This window comes from Cryptotermes secundus, unplaced genomic scaffold (genome assembly GCF_002891405.2).
Source record: "Cryptotermes secundus unplaced genomic scaffold, Csec_1.0 scaffold1296, whole genome shotgun sequence".
In the NCBI taxonomy this organism is placed as follows: Eukaryota; Metazoa; Arthropoda; class Insecta; order Blattodea; family Kalotermitidae; genus Cryptotermes; species Cryptotermes secundus.
Window position 1 is genome coordinate 174,308 of NW_019744141.1, and position 25,600 is coordinate 199,907.

General features: G+C 42.0%; 2 protein-coding genes across 2 annotated transcripts in view; one reads left to right on the forward strand and one right to left on the reverse strand.

Moving 5' to 3' along the window:
• Window positions 1–25,600, reverse strand: part of LOC111874583 — a gene marked incomplete at its 5' end in the record, with an annotated part of 144,065 nt that overhangs the window by 41,551 nt on the left and 76,914 nt on the right. The gene's annotated exons all lie outside the window — the stretch shown is intronic.
• Window positions 10,137–25,600, forward strand: part of LOC111874581 — a 57,342-nt gene continuing 41,878 nt past the window's right edge. Inside the window, exon 1 of the mRNA XM_023870194.2 lies at window positions 10,137–10,232. Coding sequence (XP_023725962.1) covers window positions 10,170–10,232 — 63 coding nt within the window. The 5' untranslated portion in view covers window positions 10,137–10,169. The remainder of the gene's footprint in view (window positions 10,233–25,600) is intronic.

Consider the following 25,600-nt stretch of genomic DNA (forward strand, 5'->3'; position numbering starts at 1 on the left):
GTATCGTTCAAGGCTAAATATTGCTAAAGAAGTTAGAGTGGCCATTTCTGATATTACACCACGTTTTGATAAACTTTGTTCTCAAAAGCAGGCCTATCCATCACACTGAACTTTGACATTTAAATGTTTGCTTTTCTTTCCAGAAAAAATTAAATACTTGTTAGTTAAATATCGTTTCATTTCAATATATATTTTGGTTAATTGCAAGTGTTAAAACTAATTTTTATTGTAGGCCTAATATTGTGATGCTTTAATTTTGAGTAAAAAAACTGCTAAATAGTATGTAGAAAATCACAAAATAAACTGAATAAAACGTCAAACATACCATGACTTCTATTTTGATAAAAAAAAAAAGAGGCTGAGGGCCTGAGAGTATTTTCTCTTGTCATGGGGGGGCTCAGAGGTAAAAAGGTTGAGAATCGCTGCTACAATATTGTTCATCCTACACTTTGTAAAACATTCTGTATCTACGGCCTATTTTACACCGCTTTCTTTCTCCCATTTTACAAGGATAGCTATTCAATCATTCATGACGAACAGAATGTATATTACTACACCCCGTTCAATCGACACCGATTCTGAGCAACATTTTTGCCGTAAAATCGTTCAAATGACAACCAACAAAGGCGTATTATGCTGTCACTTGAAAAAAAAAGGTCGCTTTAGTAGCGTGCCTCCTTCTCCGTCCTATCTCTCTTCAATGTTGATTGTGGATTTCGGCAACAGACAACTGAATTTGAGCTGCGTCTGGAGTGCAAAAATTGGAACAGGATATTACTACAGGCAGAATGTAATGGTAATTGGTGTATCAGAAAAGTACATTTTCAATGAGATACTTTGATAGCTTGTGTACTCTTGGTGCCTTCAACTTTATGTGCTATAGTTTGTATTGAGAAAATCATTTAGCCTAACAATTTAGCTGGCCACTTCTTCACTTTGAAATGAATTGGTATGTAAATACTACAGAAGATGCTCCTACACGACTTCCGGTCGCCAAAGAAATGCTGACACGCGGACCGTAGTTTGGACTTCCCTGTGCTAGAGCGTGCATGTATGCGTGGAGTCCAGTTCCTCCTGTGATATGACAGCTGAAAGCAGCTGTGGTTATCTGTCCGCTGTCCCAATAGACTGGTAATTCTTTCATGGCGTTAATATGCTGTCAAATTTTAGTATTTCCAATGAATTTTCACTAGAGATATTGACACTGATTTATTTAGGCATTTCTAATTTATCTAATTAACCATATTATTAAGCTCTTATTTACATTTACTTTCAAGAATGTTGGAGCTGTACCGCCACTCCACCATACGTCTTCATGGCGCGGTGCTTAATTAGACACATACAATAACAACTTTACCGTAACCTTCATAGACAAGCCATATATTTGGTTTCTACTCTTCGATGGTATTTCAATTTTATTGGGGGATATTGTAAAGTCATGTTGTTTTCTTGTATATGTAATGCGATATTATTCGGAAATCCCTAGATTTTAATTGTGCCAGAATGTTTGAGTTCCAACTCCTACGAAAACTCGTCTTAAAATTGGTAGATACGAACTGCCACGCCTCCCTATTTGGATAGCTTCCAGATATAGATTTTTAGTTTGAATTTCTTGCCATTCACAGCTGTGTCATAGTAATTATGACGTAGGCACTTCGTTTAAAACTTTGAATCGGTGATGACTTGTGCGTATTCTTCTGTGACGCTGCGGGAGCATGCAAGCCATCTCTGACCTGAACCACTTTGTGTCGAAACTTGGAATAGCATGAATTGCCACGTGTATGGTGCGTAGTTAAAATTAAAAGGGAAATTATATGTTGCAAACATTTCATTTCGAGAATGTAACGTGTTCTAGAATTGTACATATAAATAACCGAGTGTAAAACTGCTCAATATTTCAAAATTAAGAAAACGATTGAATTTATAAAGTGAAACGTTAGAAATTAAGCAACAACGTCTGACTTATCATTTTTACATTCGTTTTCGAAAGAAACGGTGTTTGATACAAGGTAAATAAAGTGAGTTGGTGAATCTGACTGTTCCCATGCCTTTGGTGCTGTGTTTCTGCAGGATTTTTTTTCCCCCCATTTGGCTCTACAAACCCAGTGGGCCTAGGCCTACCTCCGTGAACTTCTCCGTTCTCTTCGGTTTTTCTCGAGCTTACACATTCGGTAGGACTCCTTGGGCGGGTGATCAGCTCGTCGCGAGGCCTCTACCTGTACACACAGAAAAACGCACACACACAAACTAAACATCCATGTCCTGAGTGGGATTTGAACCCACGATCCCGGTTTCCAAGTGAGCGAAGACAGTACATGCCTTAGACCGCTCGGTTACCGTGACCGGCTTCTGCAGGAAATACCCCTCAGAATTTTCAGGTCCTTTGGTTCTTCTAGGTACTTAATTTGCGTCTGTTTTTACCTTTCGTCACTTAGTGTGTGTTTATGTACTAGCCTCAATTACGTTCAATAATTAACTTCCTCTGTTAGCCATGTTCTCCCTCAGAAGGTAGAATAAGATATAAGAAAGGGAAGGCAAAGCTTTCATGTGGCAAAGTCAGATGTCAGGCGTTAATGAACGGTGTCAGTATTCACATTTAGTGCTGATAAAGACGATAATTCGATGTATCGATCGTGATGAATATTTATGGTATCTGTGACGTAATCTGTTATGATGTTAAGGACTTAGCTGCATTCTGTCGAGTGATTACGATTCTAGTGAAATAGTCGCGCTATCATACTGTTTCAGATGGCACTGCGTCTCCAAAAGAATGCACATAAGGCATACACATCAATCTGTTTCCCACTGCTCTGTTCTGTCTTGTTTTCTCTTCTTTGGTTTTATTACAGAAGGGGTGCATATGGCGGCTATACGAAACTCGTGTTTGTTGAAAGGTGATGTTATCCGACAGCAGACTGAATATACAGCCTCTTGTCTTCTCCTGACACTAAAGAAATCAAGTACTGATGAAAATAAACTCTAGTGCCCTCAAGGAAATTGCGCATGGTGTTCAGAAGTGATACTTCTACAGACCTGGCCTCTGAGTTGCGCGTACGGCAAGAACTATTAGGACACTGGACGGGATTGCATTATGGGAGGGAGTGAGGGCGACGCACTGTAACAAAGGCCCTGATGTACGCATCCACGCTCCAGAATTATTATCTGTTGGTGGAATCCTGTGTTCTCTGACGAGAATGGTCAGGTCTAAAAACACAAGCAGTACGTTCATACAATTATGTAATAACAGACAAGATTATGTTTCCGCAGCCACTAATAACATCACGAACTGTGCGTAATGCTTCGTCTCGCAGTGATGGAGCATAGGATGATTACTGTATTTACTCTTAGGTTCAGATATCATGCAACAGTGTAGTAATTTACTGACGCTTTACGGTGGAGGCTTGCATGCAGGCCTTAGCCTAAGGCTCAGATATCATGTAACAGTGTAGTAATTTACTGACGCTTTACGGTGGAGGCTTGCACGCAGGCCTTAGCCTAAGGCTCAGATATCATGGAATAGTGTAGTAATTTACTGACGCTTTACGGTACGGTGGAGGCTTGCACGCAGGCCTTAGCCTAAGGCTCAGATATCAAGTAACAGTGTAGTAATTTACTGACACACTACGGTGGAGGCTTGTAGTTTCAGTTTTAGTGTTTTATGTTAATTTGTGCCGGTTGGGGATTGGCCATACTGCTTTCACTAGTACTTCTTATGGGGATGCATCTTCTTTATGCTACAAGTGAAATCAATGTTGTTAATAATGGCTATAAATATATATTCTTGTGTTATTACTGATGGCTTTGTAAGTGGTATTGTTTTCTGAGGAGAAACGTTGTTACCAGTAGTGTACCGGTTAAGATACCATTATTTGATTCGAGAAGGTCCACGGCTCGAGATTTCTTGTAATATGCTTAGTGGGGAGTGGAGTGCAACTGGGTCCACTCGGTACGGCGGCCACTGATTGGTCTACTGTACCTGCCCCGGGTGATTATGATGGAGAATTTGGTGGAATGATGACTGGCAGGGGAAACCGAAGTACTCGGAGAAAACCTGCTCCAGCGCCACTTTGTCTACCACAAACCCCACTTGACCAGACCCGGGATCGAACCAGGGCCGCCGCGGTTGGAAGTCAGCGACTGACCGCTTGAGCTATGGCGTGGCCTTCTGTACGGTTCCTTTTCATTTTGGAAAATCTTCCGAGCCTACGTTATCCATTAGCGGGTCTAATTACTGCTTTCGAACACTGATGTGTAAGCAGTTTTAGAAGACAGCAATAGCAACAGTGCAGTGAAGACGATCGATGACACCTGACAAAGAAATAAGATAACACGAGTAAAAAGACGTAGAAATGCTGATATAGTAGGAAGGCGAGAATAACAATTAGTTGTGTCCAAAGACCGGTTGGAATCCTAACCGCAACTGAAGATAGTGACACACTTGTCTCCATACTAACATACTAACTCCATAAAGGCGTACTGGGGACACATGAGAGTAAGGCTTCACATATCCTACATTTCTAAAGGAAACGGGCTTGGGTTGCCACTTTCATTCTCCAATGATTTTACCTTTGGTATCCTATGGATAGGATAGAGATGAAGCATATGGATGGACATGTAGAATAACACAGGGCAAACGTCGATGTCGTGTGAAGATCCTTTTCGGGTATGTAACTTTTATTATTAGGGTGGAAGAACTGAATGAGTTGGATTCCTGTTTACAGGATCTGTTGCGTTAATTATACGATTTGCTGTTTATTCATGCTTTCGATATGAGGTAAATATCGCTATATTGTTATTCGATGTAATCTGCAACGCATATAATTTTAAGCTGTAGTGTCTTCAGTCATGTTAGAAAGGAAGTAATGCATTAGTAAGCATGATCGATTGCTCTTTATGGGTTAACGGATTTAGTTAGTTTTGTCATTCGTGTCACTAGATGGAAGCAGTTGCCAACGTAGTAGCTTTTTTTTTATTGCTAGTGGGTGGGACGAAGTCCCTTGTACTGCGGCCACTCCTGGCCTATTTTACCAACCCCAGATGATTGGTGAGGGTGATTGTGGAGCAACTGGTGGAATGAAGATTGGCAGGGGAAACCGAAGTACTCGGAAAAAAAAACTGCCCCAGCGCCACTTTGTCCACCACAAAACTCACTTGACCAGGCCCGGGATCGAACCTGGGCCGCCGCGGTGGGAAGCCAGCGACTAACCGCTTGGGCTATGGCGTAGTCTTGACGTAGTAGCTTAATTCACTGGAAGAAGATTCGTGGTTGTGTGTTATGGTAACATATACAGGAGTTGCTTGGTTCGAATCTCGACCCAGGCACTGACTATACTAACTGAGGTTTTTCGTGGCTTTCCTCAGTTCATCGAGGCATATGCCAGCAGACTGACTCGATTAGGGAGCGGTAGCTACCTCCTAAATCCTTCCAAATGATCAGTCAACCTAGAATTTAACTCCATAGAAACGACAGTAAAAGAAGGTAAAGTTTTCCCTGTGCTTAACTAATTATGCAGTATGCCATGAAGGCGTGCGGGGGAGTGGATATGTAGAGCCACATTTTCTTTATCTCGGCACTAGTTGGGGATGAGTCGTGAGCTTCAAGCCCCGACCGCTTTAACCCCCGGGAACGGTTCCCAGGTACACATTGGATAGGACGTTCGGTGGACCCCAGATCGAGTCTGAATTACGTGGAGAAGAGAAAATTCTTGACCGTACCGGGACTCGAACTCCGATCCCTCGGTCGTCCAGCCCGTCGCCAGTCGCTATACTGGCTGCGCTATTCCGGCTCCCAAAGAAATTACAGTGTCGTTAAATAACCCTCCCATAAAGAAAGAAATGAACTTGAGGCAGCTGTCGGCACGGATAGTCCTACTTACCTATTGCTTTGTGTCACATATATTTCGTTTCACGTAATACTACGACTATAATTTCAAATCGCACAAATGATTACGTTCTTTTTTTTCCATTGGCACTACAGCCCCAGTGGGCCTAGGCTTGCCTCCATAAACTTCTCCGTTCACTTCGGTTTTTCTAGATCTTACACGTTCGGTAGGACTCCTTGGGCGGGTGATCAGCTCGTCGCAAGGCCTCTACATACATACAAACACAGAAAAACGCCCACACACAAACTATACATCCACGCTCTGAGTGGGATTCGAACCCACGATCCCAGTTTCCAAGCGAGCGAAGACAGTACATGCCTTAGACAGCTCGGCTACCGTGACAGGCGATTACGTTCATTACAGCAAGAAAATAGTTCCACTCTTAATGAAAGTACATGCCAAGGTAAAACACTGACAAGAGTAAACAAAATTCACCGAAACAATCAAATGACATTTACTTTTTAACAAAATGGGACTTAAAATCCTAACAACATTGTATATATTTCAGTTTCTGTCTCGGATTTAATCCTCAAGCTTTCGTACTCTGACATGAATAAAATATTTCAAACAACCAGAAACTGAAATATCTGTTACCTTTTAGATCCTGACGGCGAAGTATACTTAGGAAACGCTAGAATTCCGGATAATAAATCTTGAATAAGATTCGTCAAAAAGAAAAATTTCTATGGAACTTGGTATTGATGAATCAACAATGTTAGAACGAAATAAAGTTGGTACCGTGTTATGTCTTAGTTAGCTGCAAACCAGATGTTACTGATAGCAAAATGTTGCAAAGGAATGCATGAAAATTGTATGGAATAACTCTGCACACTCCAAAATAAGTTTTATATGAATCTGCAGAAGAAAACACCGTCCAATACCATTCTACTAAGTGCTGCAAAACTTCGGAAAGATATTGGATATATCGATTTTTGAAAACAATTTGGAATTCCACAACTGACTGCTCTTCGGTGGGTGGCAGGAGTCAGCAGACGCCAAGCCAACACGTTCTTTCTACGTACAACAAGGGGGGGGGGAGGTAAATCTATATCCTTGTAACAGTGGAGGCTCATAGGGTTTTGAGACGTCGATGCTCCCACATTTTCTAGACAATCGGATCACAGATGGCGGTGAAGTTGTCAGCCTTATGCGCCGGCCGCCCTTTAGCCCTAGGAAGATTCCTGATATGCATTTGTCAGAGACTGGGTCGGCCCGAGGGCCAAAGTGCGGCTGGAAAGATTAGGTAATTTAAAAAATCGAATGACCTAATCGGGAATCGAACCTATGACCTTCCCGCCTGTAGCATAGTGCCTCAACCAACTACGCTATGGTGTGCCCATTCAACTTGTGACAAAGCTGTAAACAATGCAGATTTCCTCCGAGAGCTATTTTGAATATGCATGAAAGCGCTTTCTCTGCAGTTCCAAACCAGTTTCCGAAGCTGTCACTAACAAGGAAAATAAAGCCACTGGAAACGTATTGTCCGGACGCCAGGAATGGGCCATGAGTTCCCCTTGCTGGTTGCATTCTCTTGCAAGACAACGAGAGAGACACTTTAAGGCTGGGGCCACACGAGCGCACGAAGTACGTCCGTTACAACGAACGTACTTTATGACGGACGTTACTGAGGACACCACACAGTTGCAGAATGCGGTGCGAAGTTTTTTGTCTGCAATGGAGTCAGAAAGCGTAACATTCGCCTCTCTTGTTTATTTCTACAACAGACGTCACGATGTTCGTTAAAACGGATGCATTTTATGTGCTCGTGTGGCCCCAGCCTAAGCTGGAATACCCCCTTGAACAATTGCGATGAGTTTCGACTCGCAATATAATGTGAGTGTTCTGTTCTTAGAATTAAGTCATCACTTTCAGGATAAAGCAGAGTTAGAAGCTAACCAAACTATTTACTTTGGCCGATAACCATTCCGCTTCTTTAACCACATGCGATCTTTAAGTAACATACTGTTTTTTTAATTCTGCTAAAATACCACAGGGACAACCTACCAGGAAAAGCTTTAATAAGACCCGTAAGCTGGTTCCTTGTGCCTTTTCCTATGGCCAAGAATGAAACTTGTTACAGCACACATTGGGTCAAGCCTAGCTTTCTGTTGGGGACACAAAATTCATCTTCATAATAGCCATGAAATACAGCACTAGTTAGATGACTTTCAGTTAGTTAAAATGATTTCATGCTGATGAGTGTCACAAATGCGTAGTGACAGGGGCTGTTGAAAGTGTAACTTTGCAAGTTATATGGAAAAATAATGATAAAGAAAGTAATAAAAAGAAAGCTTTCAGGTCATGTGGCCTAAAAGCCACACATCTTGCAAGACAGAGATTTCCTCTTTCTAGCTTCGTAAATTCTGCGAAGTCTAAGAGATATGAAGTAAGGTAGAATAAGGGGGAACCTTCAAGTCATACTGAAGAAATGCAACTCTCTAAGCCCACTGGCAATCAAATCTATTTTCCTCTGAAGAATTATTGTACCATTAGTAATATGAGTCAGCCGTAAGACTTTGGTGTAGAACCAAAAGAAATCATTAGAGTTCCTGAATGATCTTGGCTAACGAAATGAAACAAGCTTAGAAATAAGTCCAAAATATTACTTCCACAAGGTAACATATCTGAAAGCACAGAAAACAAAACGAAACAAATTCCGTGGTTTGCAGTCCACAAGCGAACTATACCGACCGAGCGACCGCCGCTTGTCGGCGAAGTTAGTGCCAACTTTTGACGATAGAGGGTGTCAAGTGGTCAGAGCAACGGATCCCCACGGCCGTTAATCTCGGTTTTCTAGACCAGAAGCCGCTATTTCCTTGAAATAGCTCCTCAATTATCCTCCAGCGGCTGAGTGGACCCCGTTCCAGACCCACTACTTCTCAGAAAATCTGGTAGAGTAGGAAATCGAACCCGGGACGAGTAATGATTTTTTATTTTATTATACTAAGATTGTTATGGATAATTTATGTGAGCCCTTCTATGTGATTTCAATTGAATATTGTTTTACCACTTGTATTTTTGTTGAGCAAGTTCGGTGAAAGATATCGTGTCTTCAGTTATCGAACGCTATCAATTGTGCAAGTTTGCATTTGTGGATTTTCTGCTCATATACATTGTAATTCGGATTAATAGAAAAAATCCATTTTGCAGATTAATAGTAGGTATTCACTTATAACATGAATTCAATTGTTGGTGACGAGAAGTGGCATGGTAAACATGACTTGTATAAATAAGAATTCCGGAAATGATATTTGATTTTCTTCTAAGAAATGCCTGAGAAAAATCGCGTCAGACTAAACTTCATGGCTTAGCTTATGTTACACTAAACAGAGGGGCAACCCGTTTCTTTCTATCGACTCTGCTTCAGTACTAATTTTACTCATGGCTCTGAATAATAACTGCAACTAAATATAAAAGCAAAAGACCATGTCATAGATGGGGCAGTTACTTGCCGACCTACAACCGCGGGGGCCCGATTTCGATTCCGGTTCAAGTCACGTGGGGTTTGTGGTGGAAAAGCGGCACTGGGGCGGATTTTCACCGAGTACTTCGGCTTCCCTTTTCAATTCTCATTCCACTGACTGCTCCACACTCATCATCATCTATCATCCGGGTCTGGTACAACAGGCCAAACAGTGACCGACGTGCGAAGTGGGTTCAGTGTCACCCCACGCCAATAAATAAAAAAATAGTTACAAACATAAAAGCAAGCCTAGCTTTAGGCGCGCCAACACCTGCGTGGCACAGTGAGTAAGGCTGCACGCATTCTGCGTATCCGAATGTTCTGCATGTAACTACTCACTTTCAAGCTAAAGCATCCCGGGAAAAAAGCACGCAGTATTTACTGGAAAACAGACCAGAGGGTAGTCTTGGCGTGGTGACTAGTAAGAAGATTCTTGTCCCTGCCGACAATCAAAGCCTGATCGGGCATCGATCTGACAGAATGGACACGCCCCGGTTCAAAATCGAAGTATAAATACGATAACTGCGGTACTGTACCGATAATGGCGTCCGACAAAGCCTGCAGAATGAAGATAAGAAGTCTACAAGAAGCACAAAGGTTGACCGACGAAGAACCGATTATGGCTTCAGTTTGAATAACGATATGAATTTCGGCCCTGAACCTCACCGTATCAGTAAACGGCAATAACCGAACGTGACGTAATATTTGTGCAGCTTGGCAACAGCGCCGCTGACTGCAACAACANCCCCCCCGCCTTCTCGAGCCGTCATCAACAGGTAGATTAACAACAAAAGAGCAGAACGCGTTGGCTGAGAGACCAGTTCATGGTCAGCAACCAGCTGTGTCGTGAGTGCAGTGTTCAGTTCAACAGTCTGCAGCCAGAACAGGTGAGAATCGCACCCGGCTCGCCCTGGTTTCATTACACTTCTTTACTGGCTTTGAGAGGCTCTGTAGCTGTCACCTTACACGCAATACACGACAGAGCTTTAAAGAGTGCGTTGTTAGGGAGCCTGAAGCTCTTCATCAGGTAAACCAATTTAAAGGTCCAGCGCCTCAACACCAAAGCCCTCCAATGAACACAGAAAATTCGCATTCATCACAGTAAAACGATCCATATTACAAAGTTTATATTGTGGTCTCCCCGGCTTATTACACCGGTGATCTGGAAAGTAGATACCAACTCTTCCGAGGAACATATTCAGTGCATCTTCAAGGTGGAATGATTCATACACGGCTGCAGGTTAAGCTCATGGCTTAGTGTGGTGTACACATGAGCACATGGTCATATGATTGCATCCTAATGGAGGTGGATTTTACTGTATTGCTTGCAGTTGTAAATACATTACAGATTATTATTATTATTAAGCATGTAAATATTTATTCTCATTTTATATGGTACATTTGACGGACACAACCTGAAAACTTCGCAGAGCCTAGACGCGTCCCCATGTTCGTAATTGCTAATTTATAAAAGTGTGTTTCATACATGATTTGTGGTATGTTGAAGATCCATCCCATATAAAGCAAAACTTCAAATGCCTGCTTCCAATGGTGCATTAGGGATCGTCATAAAACCGACAGTTAAATATACATTTCATGTAGTTGCCACTTTGTTTTATATCATACATGAAAACATTGCCGGGACAAGAAGTGCGTGTTCTTCGAAGATCTGTGGCGAACACAGTACGCTCAGGATCCTACATTAACTGTCAGTTTTTTTTTATTGCTAGTGAGGATGGACTAAGTCCCTTGTACTGCGGCCACTTCTGGCCTATCGTATCAGCCCCAGATAGGTGAGGGTGATTGTCGAGCAATTGGTGGAATGAAGATTGGCAGGGGAAACCAAAGTACTCGGAGAAAACCTGCCCCAGCGCCACTTTGTCCACCACAAATCCCACTTGAGCGGACCCGGGCTCGAACCCGGGCCGTCGCGTTGGGAAGCCAGCGACTAACCGCTTGAGCTATGGTGCGGCCGTAACTGTCTGTTACTGTCGTTCCCACCTCAAATGTTCGTGCGCCCACAATGGTGTTATTGCCGATTGCTGGAAATTAAAAATAAAGTTTGGTTGGCTTATGATAGCATACTGTTCGTGTAAAATTTCATGAATATGGTCAACTTGTTAAGAAGTCGAAAGGACGCACAATTACAGCATGGTGACAGTCATTGTCCTCAAGACAGGAAATCAGGTTCAACACGCTCATCGTGCATTAATTTGTGTAGGGTGTATAACATGGGTTTCAATAATATCTGAAATATTTTTCGATATGGTGTGTTCTTAACAAAATGCGCCATGAAACTGCACGCAAGTAATTGCTGAATTCATTTGCTCCCACTACACCCCACAGGAAACACGGGGCCTCTTCCGAGCTGAGAGCAGAATGGAACACAAACAGAAAGGAATCGGCGTGGTTCCGTAGAATTATCCAAATTTTTTCTGAAATCTGAAAAGTTATCCCTGTCCCAGGCACCATGACGTAAAGGCCATCAGGGTGCGCAGAGGTAAAGCTCCATATATTCTAAACCTTTACACTAAACGGAGGGGATGAGTGAGATTCATGCTCCGGCCGCGTTTAATCGGAGGAAGTTTACGGAGGCCTCTAGATGGGAGGAAGGGTGGAACCTTAAGAAGAAAAATATCTCAATGGGCTCGACCGTTAATTAAGTAGGTCAAAAAAACAAAATGCAATGTTGCACGAGATAACTATCTCAATGGAACAGAGCAGATCAAGAAATTCCTCGCATTGACAAGAGCCCTACACCGAGACGTGTCTCATGAACACGTAGACTAGGTCAACAGAGGAGGAGCTGAAAAGTTGGAATTACATAGCAATACGGTGGATGAAGCGAAGGGCAAGATTATTGTACGAGTATATTGGAAATATGAGAACAGAGGGAATATCAGCCCAAAAGAGCAGAGGCAGAGGGCGTTCGTTGATTCCATGGAGAAACACGCTTTGATGGGGTACATTTTATATAGTTACATATTAAACAGAATCATAATAATTACTCGTATATCTGGAAGCAGGGCACTTTTGATAATTTATTAATGTGGCATACACAACGCCTTAGGCTTATTCTTAAGTCATGTTAGTCTGCCTCTGAGCAAAAGGTTTTGAGTAACACTGTGGTAATACATCAAGGTAACCCTAAACAGAAATAGCAGACTCTTGAAACAAAATCAAACTCCGTGGCTTTAGTCCGAAAGTGAACTATACCGACCGAGCGATCGCCGCTTGTCGGCGAAGTTGGTACAAACTTTAGCGGATAGAGGGTGTCGCGTGGTCAGCGCAACTAATACGCACGGCCATTAATTTCGGTTTTCTAGCCCGGAGCTGCTACATTTCCATTGAAGTAGCTCCTCAGTTATCACCACGAGGCTGGGTGGACCCCATTCCAGATCCACTACTTAGAAAATCTGGTATCGCCAGGAATCGAAACCGGGACCTCTGGGTCTGTAACCAGGAAATCTGACCACAAGGCCACAGAGGCGTTCAATAGAAAAAATAATAGCAATCTGCTCTAATATATTCCCGTTAAATACACATAAATTATGGACCAAACTGATTTTCTGAGAGCCTCACAACGTAATGAGTTAATACTTTTGCTCATGTGATTTTCTTATACAAAAAACATGAAAAGCAGCGTAGGATCTGAAAACGGTGGACATAAGTTCTGGGAGCTTAGAGCTACCCGAAAGTCGTGTACTCTTCTGGTGTTCTTCTGTTGGTGAGTAGCCCAATCTGGTTGATGTAGGGCACTGTGCAACTCTGAAGGCAAGGACTGACATGCTGACATAGTGTCCTTGAAGGAAACAAACTGTGTATGTGTTGGCGTAGTGAGACGTGTCCTTGAAGGCAACGATCTCTGTATGGTTGCTTGAAGGACCCGTTAACACGGCAATCCTTGCTTTCAAAGAGACACGCTGCACTGTACCAAAATTTATAAAAGATAAGAATGTTACTTTTCAGCCTAATCCCCTGAACAACTTTAGATGTTTAAATACAATTTTACAGAAACCGAGGACGTCAGCCAAGCAGTAACGTTACAAAATTCAGTAGCGCCTTATTGTTTCTTTGCTCAGCAAAGAGCTAATCAGAGAAGTGTACATATCTTTTTAACTTTCTAAGAGACACAAGATTAGTTTTGCACAAAAGATATTTACTACTTGGTGTCTGAGCAGAGAACTTTTGCGATTTACTAAAAATATCCTCACGTAGGATATAGAAGTAGTAAAAGGCAAAGGTAAAGTCGTCCCGCCGGTCACGGTAGCCGAGCGGTCTAAGGCATGTACCGTCTTCGCTCGCTTGGAAACCGGGATCGTGGGTTCGAATCCCACTCAGGGCATGGATGTTTAGTTTGTGTGTGTGCGTTTTTCTGTGTTTGTGTACAGGTAGAGGCCTTGCGACGAGCTGATCACCCGCCCAAGGAGTCCTACCGAATGTGTAAGCTCGAGAAAAACCGAAGTGAACGGAGAAGTTCATGGAGGTAGGCCTAGGCCAACTGGGGCTGTAGTGCCAAGGAAACAAAAAGCTGTCCCTGTGCTTAACTTAATTAAGCTGTATGGCATGAAAGCATATGAGATGTATACGCAATTTTAATGCGGAATCCTCTTGAAAGTGGACAATTAGAAGAATAAGAATAAAATATAATTTGGAAATGTGAACTGAAGTTCTCCTTTCTTTCGCTATTTATTACTAAAAACGTCATCTTTTTCCATCTCTTTTCAAGTACTGTTATGACCTGCACAAATAACAGCCCTCATAACTACCCTTCGCATGGCAAGAATCTCATTAACACGATGATCGCCATTCCACCGCTTACACATCTGAATGAAATTGAACGAAGAGAAATGTTGATGATAATTCTACAGAATGACGAATATGTTTGTGCACAAAGTAAAAAGAACATTATACTATTTTTTGGTCCGTAGCTGAGGTGAATGCTCTTCTACAACGTTAAAAGATTCCTTTTCAAAGTCCACTTACTTTTTCATTCGGCCGCGCCATAGCTCAAGCGGTTAGTCGCTGTCTTCCCATCGCGGCGGCCCGGGTTCGATCCAGGGTCTGGTCAAGTTATATTTGTGGTGGACAAAGTGGCGCTGGGGCAGGTTTTCTCCGAGTACTTAGGTTTCCCCTGCCAATCTTCATTCCACCAATTGCTCCACAATCACCCTCACCTATATCTAGGGCTGGTACAATAGGCCAGAAGTGGCCGTAGTACAAGGGACTTAGTCCCACCCCACTAGCAATAAAAAAATACTTTTCCATTGGAGCTTAGAATGGTAATTCATGCAGTTTTATGTTAATTTGATTACCGAAGCGTTATTTTAATATCGTGAAGGGAAATATCGTTTGGAATATGCCTGACGTGAAAATTTATTTTGCATAAACACATTATGGATTTGTGAACTGAATTAAGGTACCTCACAGTTTTAAGTTCACCTTAAAAAGAGGGGCTTCCTTGATCAGCTGAGTAAGTATAGACGTTTCAAGGATAAACCTGATCGATCAATTTAGAGGAAAGACCACTTAGGAAGATACACGCTTACATGGTGGAACAGTATCAAAATGGGTCTCCTTCTGGAAATGTGAAATAAATTGAATTATCTCGGGAAAGTCTTGGAGGTCTGTTGTGACGATCTTATGAAAATCAAGTTCCACAAAAACACATATTTCTTTAATCGTTTAATACCTTCACAACTTTTCGGAGGCTACTCTGTTTCATCTTGCGGTGTAACGAAATCCGTGGTGATAAGTCCTTCATGTGAAGGCAGCAGATGCTTAGGAACTCGAGTAATCCCGAGCATTTTATGGAATCTGAGTTCCTTTAGAGTGTTAAAAAGACCTCGTGTTTGATCTCCATCCTCAGCCATTTAAACATATTCCACACTCCTATCATATTTCTTTTAGGTTAGTTTTAATATTCCCCCCCCCCTCTATATCTAGATCTTGCTACGGTCTCTTTCCTTCAGACTTTTGTACCAAAACCCTATATATACTTCTATGCGTGCCACATGCCCTGCCCATTTCAACTTCCTTTACTTGATCATTCTAATACGTATTTGGTAAGGACTACAATTTATGATATTCCTTATTATGGAGTTCTGTCCAGCCTTCTATTATTTCATCGCCTTCAGGTCCAGATATTCTCCTCAGCACCCTGTTCTCAGACACTTTGTCTATGTTCTTCCCATAATATGACAAAGTTTCACACTCATACAAAACTAAGACAATATTACAGCTTTGTAGTTTTGAATTTTTACTGTTTCAAACGCGAGAAAATTATGGATTGTTCTCTATCTAAAGCGTCTTTGCGTGTGCATCACTGTCAGACAGCGAAACAATTTGTCTTATAATCTGAAATGATTCTACTTCCAACACGTGATGGGAAATAAAACCGGCCATATGGGCGGTCTCACTGAATGCACTGGACTTTTCTTCCGTGAAATTTCTGCTCAAGGTATGACGTGTTCTCAGATGTTTTCGACAGACAGTATCTCTATCCAAGGGGTCCCACAGAGTCGATACCATTTACCTCTTCCCCGAAAGCAGTTACAAACCGAGACTAGAGGATCACAGCCTCCATTTTCAATGCAGATAGAGACAAAAATGTTGAAAGAAAATTCTTGCACACCATGAAATTTGTTTGTTAGTTAGTTAATAAGTTGGGTGGAAGGAAGAAAATAATGTATACAAACGGTAGGCGCCTACCTCGCGGCTCATTTCCTATGATCTTTACGACCTCATGACCAAATTTCAGCCTGTTAGTTCTGCACCCGAGAGAACCAATGGGATTGGCGATTTAAATTGGAAAGCTTCAGAATTTAAAGCCTCGCACAAATATACATCCACGACTTGATACAGTGACCTGCATATGGGCAGCATCGGTGTGCTCCTTTTACTGTCCCGTCCCGTGGACTCTACGAAGCCGTTTCACTCTGTCTCCAACTAACCCTAATAAATTCTACAGTCTCAGTATTGCTTGTGCCTTTGGGGTGAAGAGGACATTAAACTGTAGCTATAACATGATGGATCATTATGTAAGAAAGCTTTAAGTTATTTAACAATGTGTATCAACTGTCAGTGGCGTTTATTATCAGATAAAACTCTATAACCTGCTAAGAAGAAAACACAAGGAAGAAAAGACGATCGAAGTTAAGCCCTGTGCACCAAGACGGTGGCGTCAATTTCAACTTACGTCGGTGAACTCCGTACGTTTACAAAACGAGAATAGAGTGAAAAATAGGTACTCAAAATTAGTAGGAACACCTTGAACAAAATGTACAGGTGATCACATATAGGCTTAGGGGAGGTCTTATCCGTCTGTCAGCATTAAATAGTCAATGGACGTTGATGAAATTTGGTTCCGGAAGTCTGCATTGAAACATTCTGGGAGAACTTAATTTTGGTTCACAGCGGTCCAACGGAACAGCTGATGTATATGAATCTCGGGTTGAAATCATCCTTTATTTTTTTTAAGAAAGATGATCATACATAACAGTGACATTGGTTTAACTTACAAAATGTAAACTCATTTACCGCGGATACAGTTGCATATTTGCGAAGCTAACGATACACTGCAGACACTGCAGGGATATTTCGTCTTTACGGTGGATTCCGGGACACATCGGGAGGAGAGTATTTTGCCCCAGTTATGCGGCTGCCCAATATTTACGAAGTTGCACGTAAAGGGTTAAAAAGGTACATGCACACAGTATATATACATAAAACAAAACGATAAGCTTTCCGTTTACTAAGTAAAGACAATTTCAGATGAGCTCAAACAACTTATGCAAATCACAGAAAAATATTTCCCCTAAAGACAAACGTGATTCATTTACGTGTTAAACACAAATATACTCCTTAATAGGACCGCTCTGTAGTCTAGTGGTCAGAGTACCTGGGTACAGATGCAGAGGTCCCGGTTCGATTTCCGGTACTATCAGATTCTCTGAGAAATAGTGGGTTTGGAACGGGGTCCACTCAGCCTCGTGACGATAACTGAGGAGCCATTTCAAGGAAATGGCGGCTCCGGTCTAGAAAACCGAGATTAATGACCACACGACACCCTCTATCCGTTAAAGTTGGCACTGACTTCGCCGACAAGCGGCGGTCGTTCGGTCGGTATAGTGCGCTTGCGGACTACAGGCCACCAAGTTTTTACACTTCTTAATAGTCAGTGACGAAGGAATTGGTCGAGTGTACCCTGCCGTGTTCTCTTGATTGACTGCAACTGAATAAAATCAGTGCAGGTTTCTGGTGAAGATATAGGGCATTCATATCATTCCTGCATGAAGTAAGACCNTTCTCACGGTGTTGTCGCTTGCAGATTTCTTATACTTTTTCTTCTACCCTGAAGATGGGGGCGATACGTTCCTCCGAAACGTCGGTTAACACCACATATACACGGTGCCAAATCCCAGAAGACTGCTTTCTTCATAGTCACCGCCGTGAAAGCCTCAAATCCCTACTATCCTGTTTAGTCACTCGTTCACGCTCGGTCGTGTTATCCTCATCGGTTCCTGATCTCCTGATATCTTCCGGTGTTTTGCCGCGATTTGTTTAACAATTGCTTCCTCACAATCCCTATTTTTGTTATAACATTGAAGACTACTGTCGATGCATGGAAACTCTTAGTAATTTCCGTCGTGGTGCATTTCCAGCGGCGTAATTTTCACTATCGGCTTTTTATTTTTGGCATCGCCAAGTCTGAGTGTTTAAAACCACAGTGAGCAAAGCATTTCTGAATGGTCTTGTACTTCCTCTTCGCCAAATATCAGCAATAAATTGTGCTGGTTGTAAAAGATCAGTCCTTGCACTGACCTCCTTAGCCGCTGAAGATGACATCAGTAGATTTTTTTGAATTGCTTCAAGGATACAGTTTACTAGTTTTGCGAGATATAAGGTCTTTATATTTTTTATGATCCCCATGTACTAGAGATGTGCTGGGAGACAGAAATTCTAGTTGGATGTTTTTCAAAGAATCTAAATGAGGATTGTAATTCCAACCCCCCAACTCATTAGTCATTTCATAAAACTTTCAGATGTCTCCACGCATATTTTAGCATAGTACAGAACTGGTAAACCCTCCATACTAATCCCCTTAAAGCACCAAGGCTTAGCCCTTTTCCCAACAACCAACAACTTCTGTTTATCACTTCCTGGCATTTTTTAATAACACAACACACTTACTCGACCCATTGCTTCCTCTGAACCAGACAGAGCTGCATGTTTGTGGCTTATAACGCTGTAAGCCGTATACCGCGAGCAACTGTAGATTTCGGCACCCCAGTTACCTCCTCCAGCGGGCGATGACTAGGGTTAGGCAGTTGGGTTATAACTTTTTTAAGCAAGGCAATTTTGTCAGCGAGTGTTACATCTCTCCTAGGTATTTCTGTAGGCATGTAAATTTTTACATGTAAAATTGCTGCTCACGCCGCGGTAGACTCACTGCGAGACAGAGAAACTGTAGCCAGGTGTTCATTTTACTGTCAGTGACTCACTGATGACGTAGCAGCAATCAGAAGCGCGCCATGTGGCAGCTACTAGCCCAGTTAAACGGCGTGGTGTCCCAAGTAAGCAAAGCAAATTCTAGTTATATTCTGATTTTTTCTTCCATGATTTGCCACAAATAAAAAGCTGTCTCGATTAACCGGTGACCCTATTAACCGGAATCCACTGTATTTTCCTTATGATTTCCATAAATATACCAAATATAAAAAATTACTATATATAATAGTTGTAGACCTTAATTGAGTCAGTATTTTAGTCGTATGTCACTTCTCAGTCCTATAATCAATATTTTAGTGAAAAAAATGAAGTTCAATATGTGTTGCTTACAAGGTAAGGATGATGTTGGACCGATATGAAAAAATTAACAAGTAATTTGAATATCTAATTTCAAGTGACTAATTATTAAAAAATCACCAAATATAAATCGACCAGACTAGCAGGAAGGCTCGACAGTACCTTTTTTTTTTTCTTTGTTAGTGGGTGGGATTACGTCCCTTGTACTGCGGCCACTTCTGGCCTATTGTACCAGCCCCAGATGATAGGTGAGGGTAATTGTGGAGCAATTGGTGGAATGAAGATTGGCAGGGGAAACCGAAGTACTCGGAGAAAACCTGCCCCAGCACCACTTTGTCCACTACAAATCCCATTTGACCAGACCCGGGATCGAACCTAGGCCGCCGCGGTGGGAAGCCAGCTACTAACCGCTTGAGCTATGTCGCGGCCCTCGACAGTACCTTAATATGAATTTCTTTTTCAGTCGAGAACTAAAGGAAAAATCCGCTAATGACGGGCTACTAATTTTTATTCAAAACGTATTTGCCCCAGAACTACGGATCATGAAACCAGAAGGCACACTTTGTTAATATCATCACTGTTTGTCAGTGAGCGGCCTTTCGGTTTAATTAAGATGTAGGTTTGAAGAGAGACGTGCGAATACAACATAAACTGATTCTGACATTGAGAGATTAAACAAGCAGTCGAAGTGGGAAGTGTTTACTAATGGCTGATTTTATTAAAAATCATCATTGAGAAGTGTGTTAATCAATTTCCAATAGTAAGTTAGTATCATTTTTAATAAACTATCAATAAACTATCTTCATTCCTTAACCCGCGTCCCAGTCGACGATAACGGCTAATCTGGATCCAGATCTTGGAAGGTTCAGAACTTCTGGCTTAAACTTTCTTTGCATTTAGGACTTAAGTTACTCACAGCGGTGGTTATAAAGAGTTCTGTCATCTGGAATATAACGTCGTGTAGTTCGTTGGAAATCAACCGACGCTTCGTAGATATATGTGTCCTCCATTTCAGGGTCGAAGAATAACTTCTGCTTGCTTCGAGTTTCATATCGGTTTCCTTGCTTGGTTTATTTTTCGACCCTCAATATGGAGGCGACATGTTCCTTCGAAACATCGAGACTGATTTTAAACGAAGTTATATTCGAGAAGAGAGAATTCTTTCTCTTATATTATTCTGTAACCCACACTTTGTAAGGCTGGCTATATGACCTCCTCCTGTGCTCCAGTCGTCACGTCACGGTGCACCAGACAGACTGACCTCAGTCACGACCGTTAAGTCATGTTCACTATGAGATAACGGCGACAGTACCGGCCGCTTGCAACGGGCAACGAGGACAGGTAAAAAGTCAATTATCTTGGGGTCAGATGTGCATGAAAAGCGAACAGCACTGAATATCACAAGTAGCAACAAGGTCTCAAACAGCGAGCGTAGCGGATCAGAGGCGATGAGGTAGATGAATGAAATGTAAGAGGAAAAGTTGCTTAGCATTAAGATAGACAAACCACGAGAGGAATAACAAATAATAGAAAGGAAATGGGGATACTATAGGCCTATCCCATATCTATACACTAATAGAAAAATATTTGAAGGAAGGAGTACGTTGCGGAACTCACAGAGTTTCCATGTTTACTTCTCTTGCATGCCTACAGGTAGCTAATACTTTCAGAAAAGTTTTCATAAGAAGTTTGAATATTTTATTAAATATACAAGTGTAGACAAATTATATAAGCGGTGTGTTATTAATACTGTATTTAAGTAAATCCACTAGCGTGACGTAAGTTAACTTATGGATTCGCGCAGTGGGCTACTGTCGTCTATGAGCCGATTGCCTGGAAAATGTGGGAGCCTCAATGTCTCACAACCCTATGGGCCTCTACGGCATGTTACGGGGATAGCTTTATCTTCCATATTATTGTGATTATTATTTATTTTATTATTAAATGTAAAGTTGTCCCTCTGCTTTAAATAGGCGGAACTATGCTACAATCTGGAAGGTCGCGGGTTCGATTCCCGATAAGGTCACCGGGTTTTTCAATTGACCTAACGCTTCCAGCCGCAATATGGCCCTGGGATTGACTCAACCTCTGACAGAAATGAGTTCCGGAAATCTTCCTGGGGGTAAAGGGCGACTAGCGCATAAGGCTGATCTCACCGCCATCTGTGAGCCGATTGTCTAGAAAATGTGGGAGCCTCGACGTCCCATAATCCATAGGGCCTCCATGCCTTGTTTCAAGGATAACTATACCCTTTTCTGTGCCATGAAGACGTAGGGGGAGTGGATGTATAGATCCACATATATACTTCACCTCGGCACTATTTGGAGGTGGGTGGTCAGCTTCAGGCTCCGGCATCTTTACCCCCCGTACTCATTGAATAGGAGGTTGGGTGGACCCCTGAGCCGGTATGGACGACATAGAGAAGTAAAAATTCTTGACCCTATGTGGTCCGAGTCCGTATTAACGACAGCGTGTAGCTAGGGCTAGATCAGACTTGAGTGGAGAGAGCTGTCGGTGAGAGAGCTGCGGGAAGTCAGCCTGAGAAGCCTTAGTGTGTGACTTTACATGTGTCATAATTACAGTAATCTTGAGAGTGGTGTAATTATTTGTAGTTACGACTGGTGAATTCCCAATAAATCGGCTTACCAATCCGAACCCCGTCTACAGGTCTCTAAACCACGTGACAATTTAGGGCTGATATACGCGTTGTAACGAGATCAAGAAAGTTATACGAGGAGCTTCGAAACTGATACTCAAGTACAGTAATGATGTTGGTATTATTAATTGAAATACGCTGAAAGAGGTGAAATATGCAGCTCGCAAAAGGGAGATATTCTTTTATTTATTTATTCTTTATTTCTAGTGGGGCGGGACTAAGTCCCTTGTATTGCAGCCACTTCTGGGCTATTGTACCAGCCCCAGATGATAGGTGAGGGTGATTGTGGAGCAATTGGTGGAATGAATATTGGCAGGGGAAACCGAAGGACTCGGAGAAAACCTGCCCCAGCACCACTTTGTTCACCACAAGTCCCACTTGACCAGACCCGGAATCGAGCCTGGGCCGCCGCGATGGAGAGCCAGCGACTAACCGCTTGAGCTATGGCGCGGCTTAAAACGGAGATAAAAAATGCATGAATAATTTTGTCAGGAAGTCTGTAAAGAGCATAGATGGGGGACAGGGGCTTGTATTAAAATGGAGACGTAGCGGCTCAGAATTGGGCTGTTTAACCTTCGGTCTATATGAAGAGGGAATCTGCATAACCGAGCAACCCAGAACTTTCTAAGAAGGGACTGCAATATAGAGCTAGATATCATGGAATTTGTCTGGAACGACAGAAATATCATGAAACACCTCTCATGACTCTAATCTCGGATATCTTATCAAAATAAGTCAAGCGCTTTATCGTTTGGTATCCAGATCCTGTCGGGGACTGAAATTAGTCTCCGTCAGTGCATTATAATTTAAGAAAAAGAGGTCAACCGGTCATCTAAACAAACTACCTCATCACGACCTGTGACAGGAACAAAGCAAGACTACGGTATTTTCACGTGTTTCAGTTATTAAGGTATGGGTTTGGATTGGTGAATAGGTTTATTAGATCTTCAAGAGTCGTAATTACAATTAGTTCTTACACTTTCAAGATTACTGTAACTGTAGCACATGTAACGTCACACACTAAGTCTTCTAATTTTTCTTCTGGTCACATCGTTGTTCCCTTATTACTTCGGAACTTAAGTGAAGTCAACTGCCATTCCCGTTATCTCTCATGTCCTCTCGGCACGGACCACGCACAGAAAACACAGCCCCTCTTGTTGCGTGGCGCAAACCTCACAGAAAACAAGTCACCCGATAACTAGCTCGCCAGTCCATTGGTTCGCTGACTGTTATCTCGCAACGAGCTATAAACATTCGTACTATTGTTGCCTGACCTTAAGCGAGGTGTCCATTGCGCCGTTGCCTAGCTATACACGTTACAGTATAACAGCATCTTGTAGCTCCTACCGCAGTTACTGTTATAGTAATTTAAGTATTTCGGTGCCTTTTAGTTTATTGACGCAGGAGAATTTCGTTCGCACATGCCATGTTCCCTCTCCGAAAACGAACTCGGTTATGTCGTTAAATATCTGTTATGCATGAGCCATTTATCCGATATCAATTCATTGCGAATACATACTTACTGTCGTAAAGCTAATCACCCAACGCTGCATATTCATAAATTAGTTTTTCATTCTTTTTCGTTAAACATGCACTGAATGGAAAAAAATTAAAAATATATATATATATAGTTCTCAATGAAGTCTGTGATTTATGCTATGTATAAAATTAAATTTTCATAGATCCAAGATTCTTTGAGGAAAATGAGGCTTCGGCTTTATGCACGGTGGGAGCTGTACCTGAGAGGTGCGGAGTAGATTCTAATTCTACTCTCATCTTTAGTAGATATTGCCAACCTTAAATTTAATCGAAATTTGTTGAGTACCCTGCGGTCAATTTAAGAATCTTAAGAACGCACACAAATTTAACTGCTACATTTAGACTAAATTATGTAAACTGTGTGACGGTGCAGCCCAACTTGAGCCCTGGCGACTTGTAAGCATAACCGTTTCTAACGTTGTTTGGGAGGGGCGACCGGGCTTCTCGGGTGGAAAACTGGGGCACCGTCCATCCAGCAGTTTCAGACGGTCACACAGAACAAAGCTGCTGGTTAATCAAGTGGGACTCGAAGATGGGATGATGATGCTGCTGATGCTGCCTAATAATCAGGCTATAATAAAGAGACCACCACGTGAATGGCCAATTTATTGGACCTCGTAAGTGATCGTTTACATTCCACCCGCTTGGGTGAGCTAAGTGTAGACCGGAGGATAACAGGCCTATTAATATAGTAAAATACAGAATTTGAAAATGTGGATAGGATTCAGTTGGCTCAAGATTAGATCAAATATGATGATGAACATTTTGGGGTTCCGCAGGCCTAGAAGCTGTACATTTCTTGACCACCTCAGGTACTAAATCCACAGATTTCTCAAGAAAAATTCCATGCGATTGGCTTATTTAATAATGAAGTTTATAACGAAACTGAAAGAAAAATGCGTTTATCATCATCATAATCACAGTAAATTATAGTTCTTTATATTTATGTATGAAAACTTGAAGATTAGAATCTCTAGGCATCATAAGTTGTTGGACGTTACGAAATTTTATTACAAAATCTGCAGGAACAAGAAGTGAACACGATGACTGTGCAGGCACAAGAAATGAGGAGAGAGAGAGTAGTAAATTATATAACGGGGAGCGTCAAGACTTAAAGGTTAAGATGACTAAATAAATAACATGAATGGAGAGAACACGCCAGCAAGTTGTACTGTTGGCTATTTTTTATGGCGGAACAAAGTGGTGAAGGCAGTTTGAGAAAAACGTGAAGTCGAAGGACGATTGAAAAAAGAAGTTCTGATGCAAACTAATGCTGCCGTTTTTCCTAAATATTTGCAAGAATATTCTGTGACGCGTTTCCTTACGTCCACCACCGCGACAACCTCTACAATCGGAACGGACACTTCCACGACAACGACTACGTGGAAATTGTGGAGTTCCCGCAGCGACAAATCGTAGCAACGAATTGTCGTTGAGTAACAACGGGTGAGACGAAACACGTTACCGGTGTAATCTATAAAGAGCGTTCCCGTAACAACGGACTGTCTGAACAGCGGTAACGGAACCGTGAGAAATGATGTCTGGTATCCAGTCCGCATAACGCCTATATAAGCAGAGCTTACGACACGACCGTCAGTCGCAATGTGACTTGGATTTGAACGACCAGAGCACTGAGTATTGAGAGAACGAGACAGTCTTGGGATAGCCGCCACCAGAGACAGTTGAGATCCACCCACGGCCAATGATAGTTGAGACGTCGCATTGGAGTATTGGAGTACTAGAGTATTGGGCCAGAAGTCAAGTGATAATAATTGTAAGGTGTGTAAGAGTGAGTGTTCAATAAAGATTCGCTAAATCCGAGACCCACGTGAAGTTATTTGTCGCGTGACATACCCAACACGTGAAAATACTACACATATGCACATTAAAAGTAAAGTAGGGTAGCTCAGTGAATATGCGGTATTAATTGGGATAGGAGCTAGACTACCAGGTTTCGATTTCAGGTAGAGACGGAGAATTTCATTTTGCGATTCTGTCTCCCACCCAGCTGACCAATTATTTCAACTCTTGCCGAGATTAACAATGCGTGGAGGTATATGTCCACCCCCCTTAAGCCTTCATGGCATGGTGCCTAATTTATCAAAACTTTACCTTCAAAATAATACAAATTCCTAGGACTGATATATTTCTACAACTAACAGCCAGTAAAGTACTCAAATTTCAAATTAAAACAAGTATAACCTCAGATTTAATTAAATTATAAAAAGAAAACTCAAAATCTACGACAGCCGC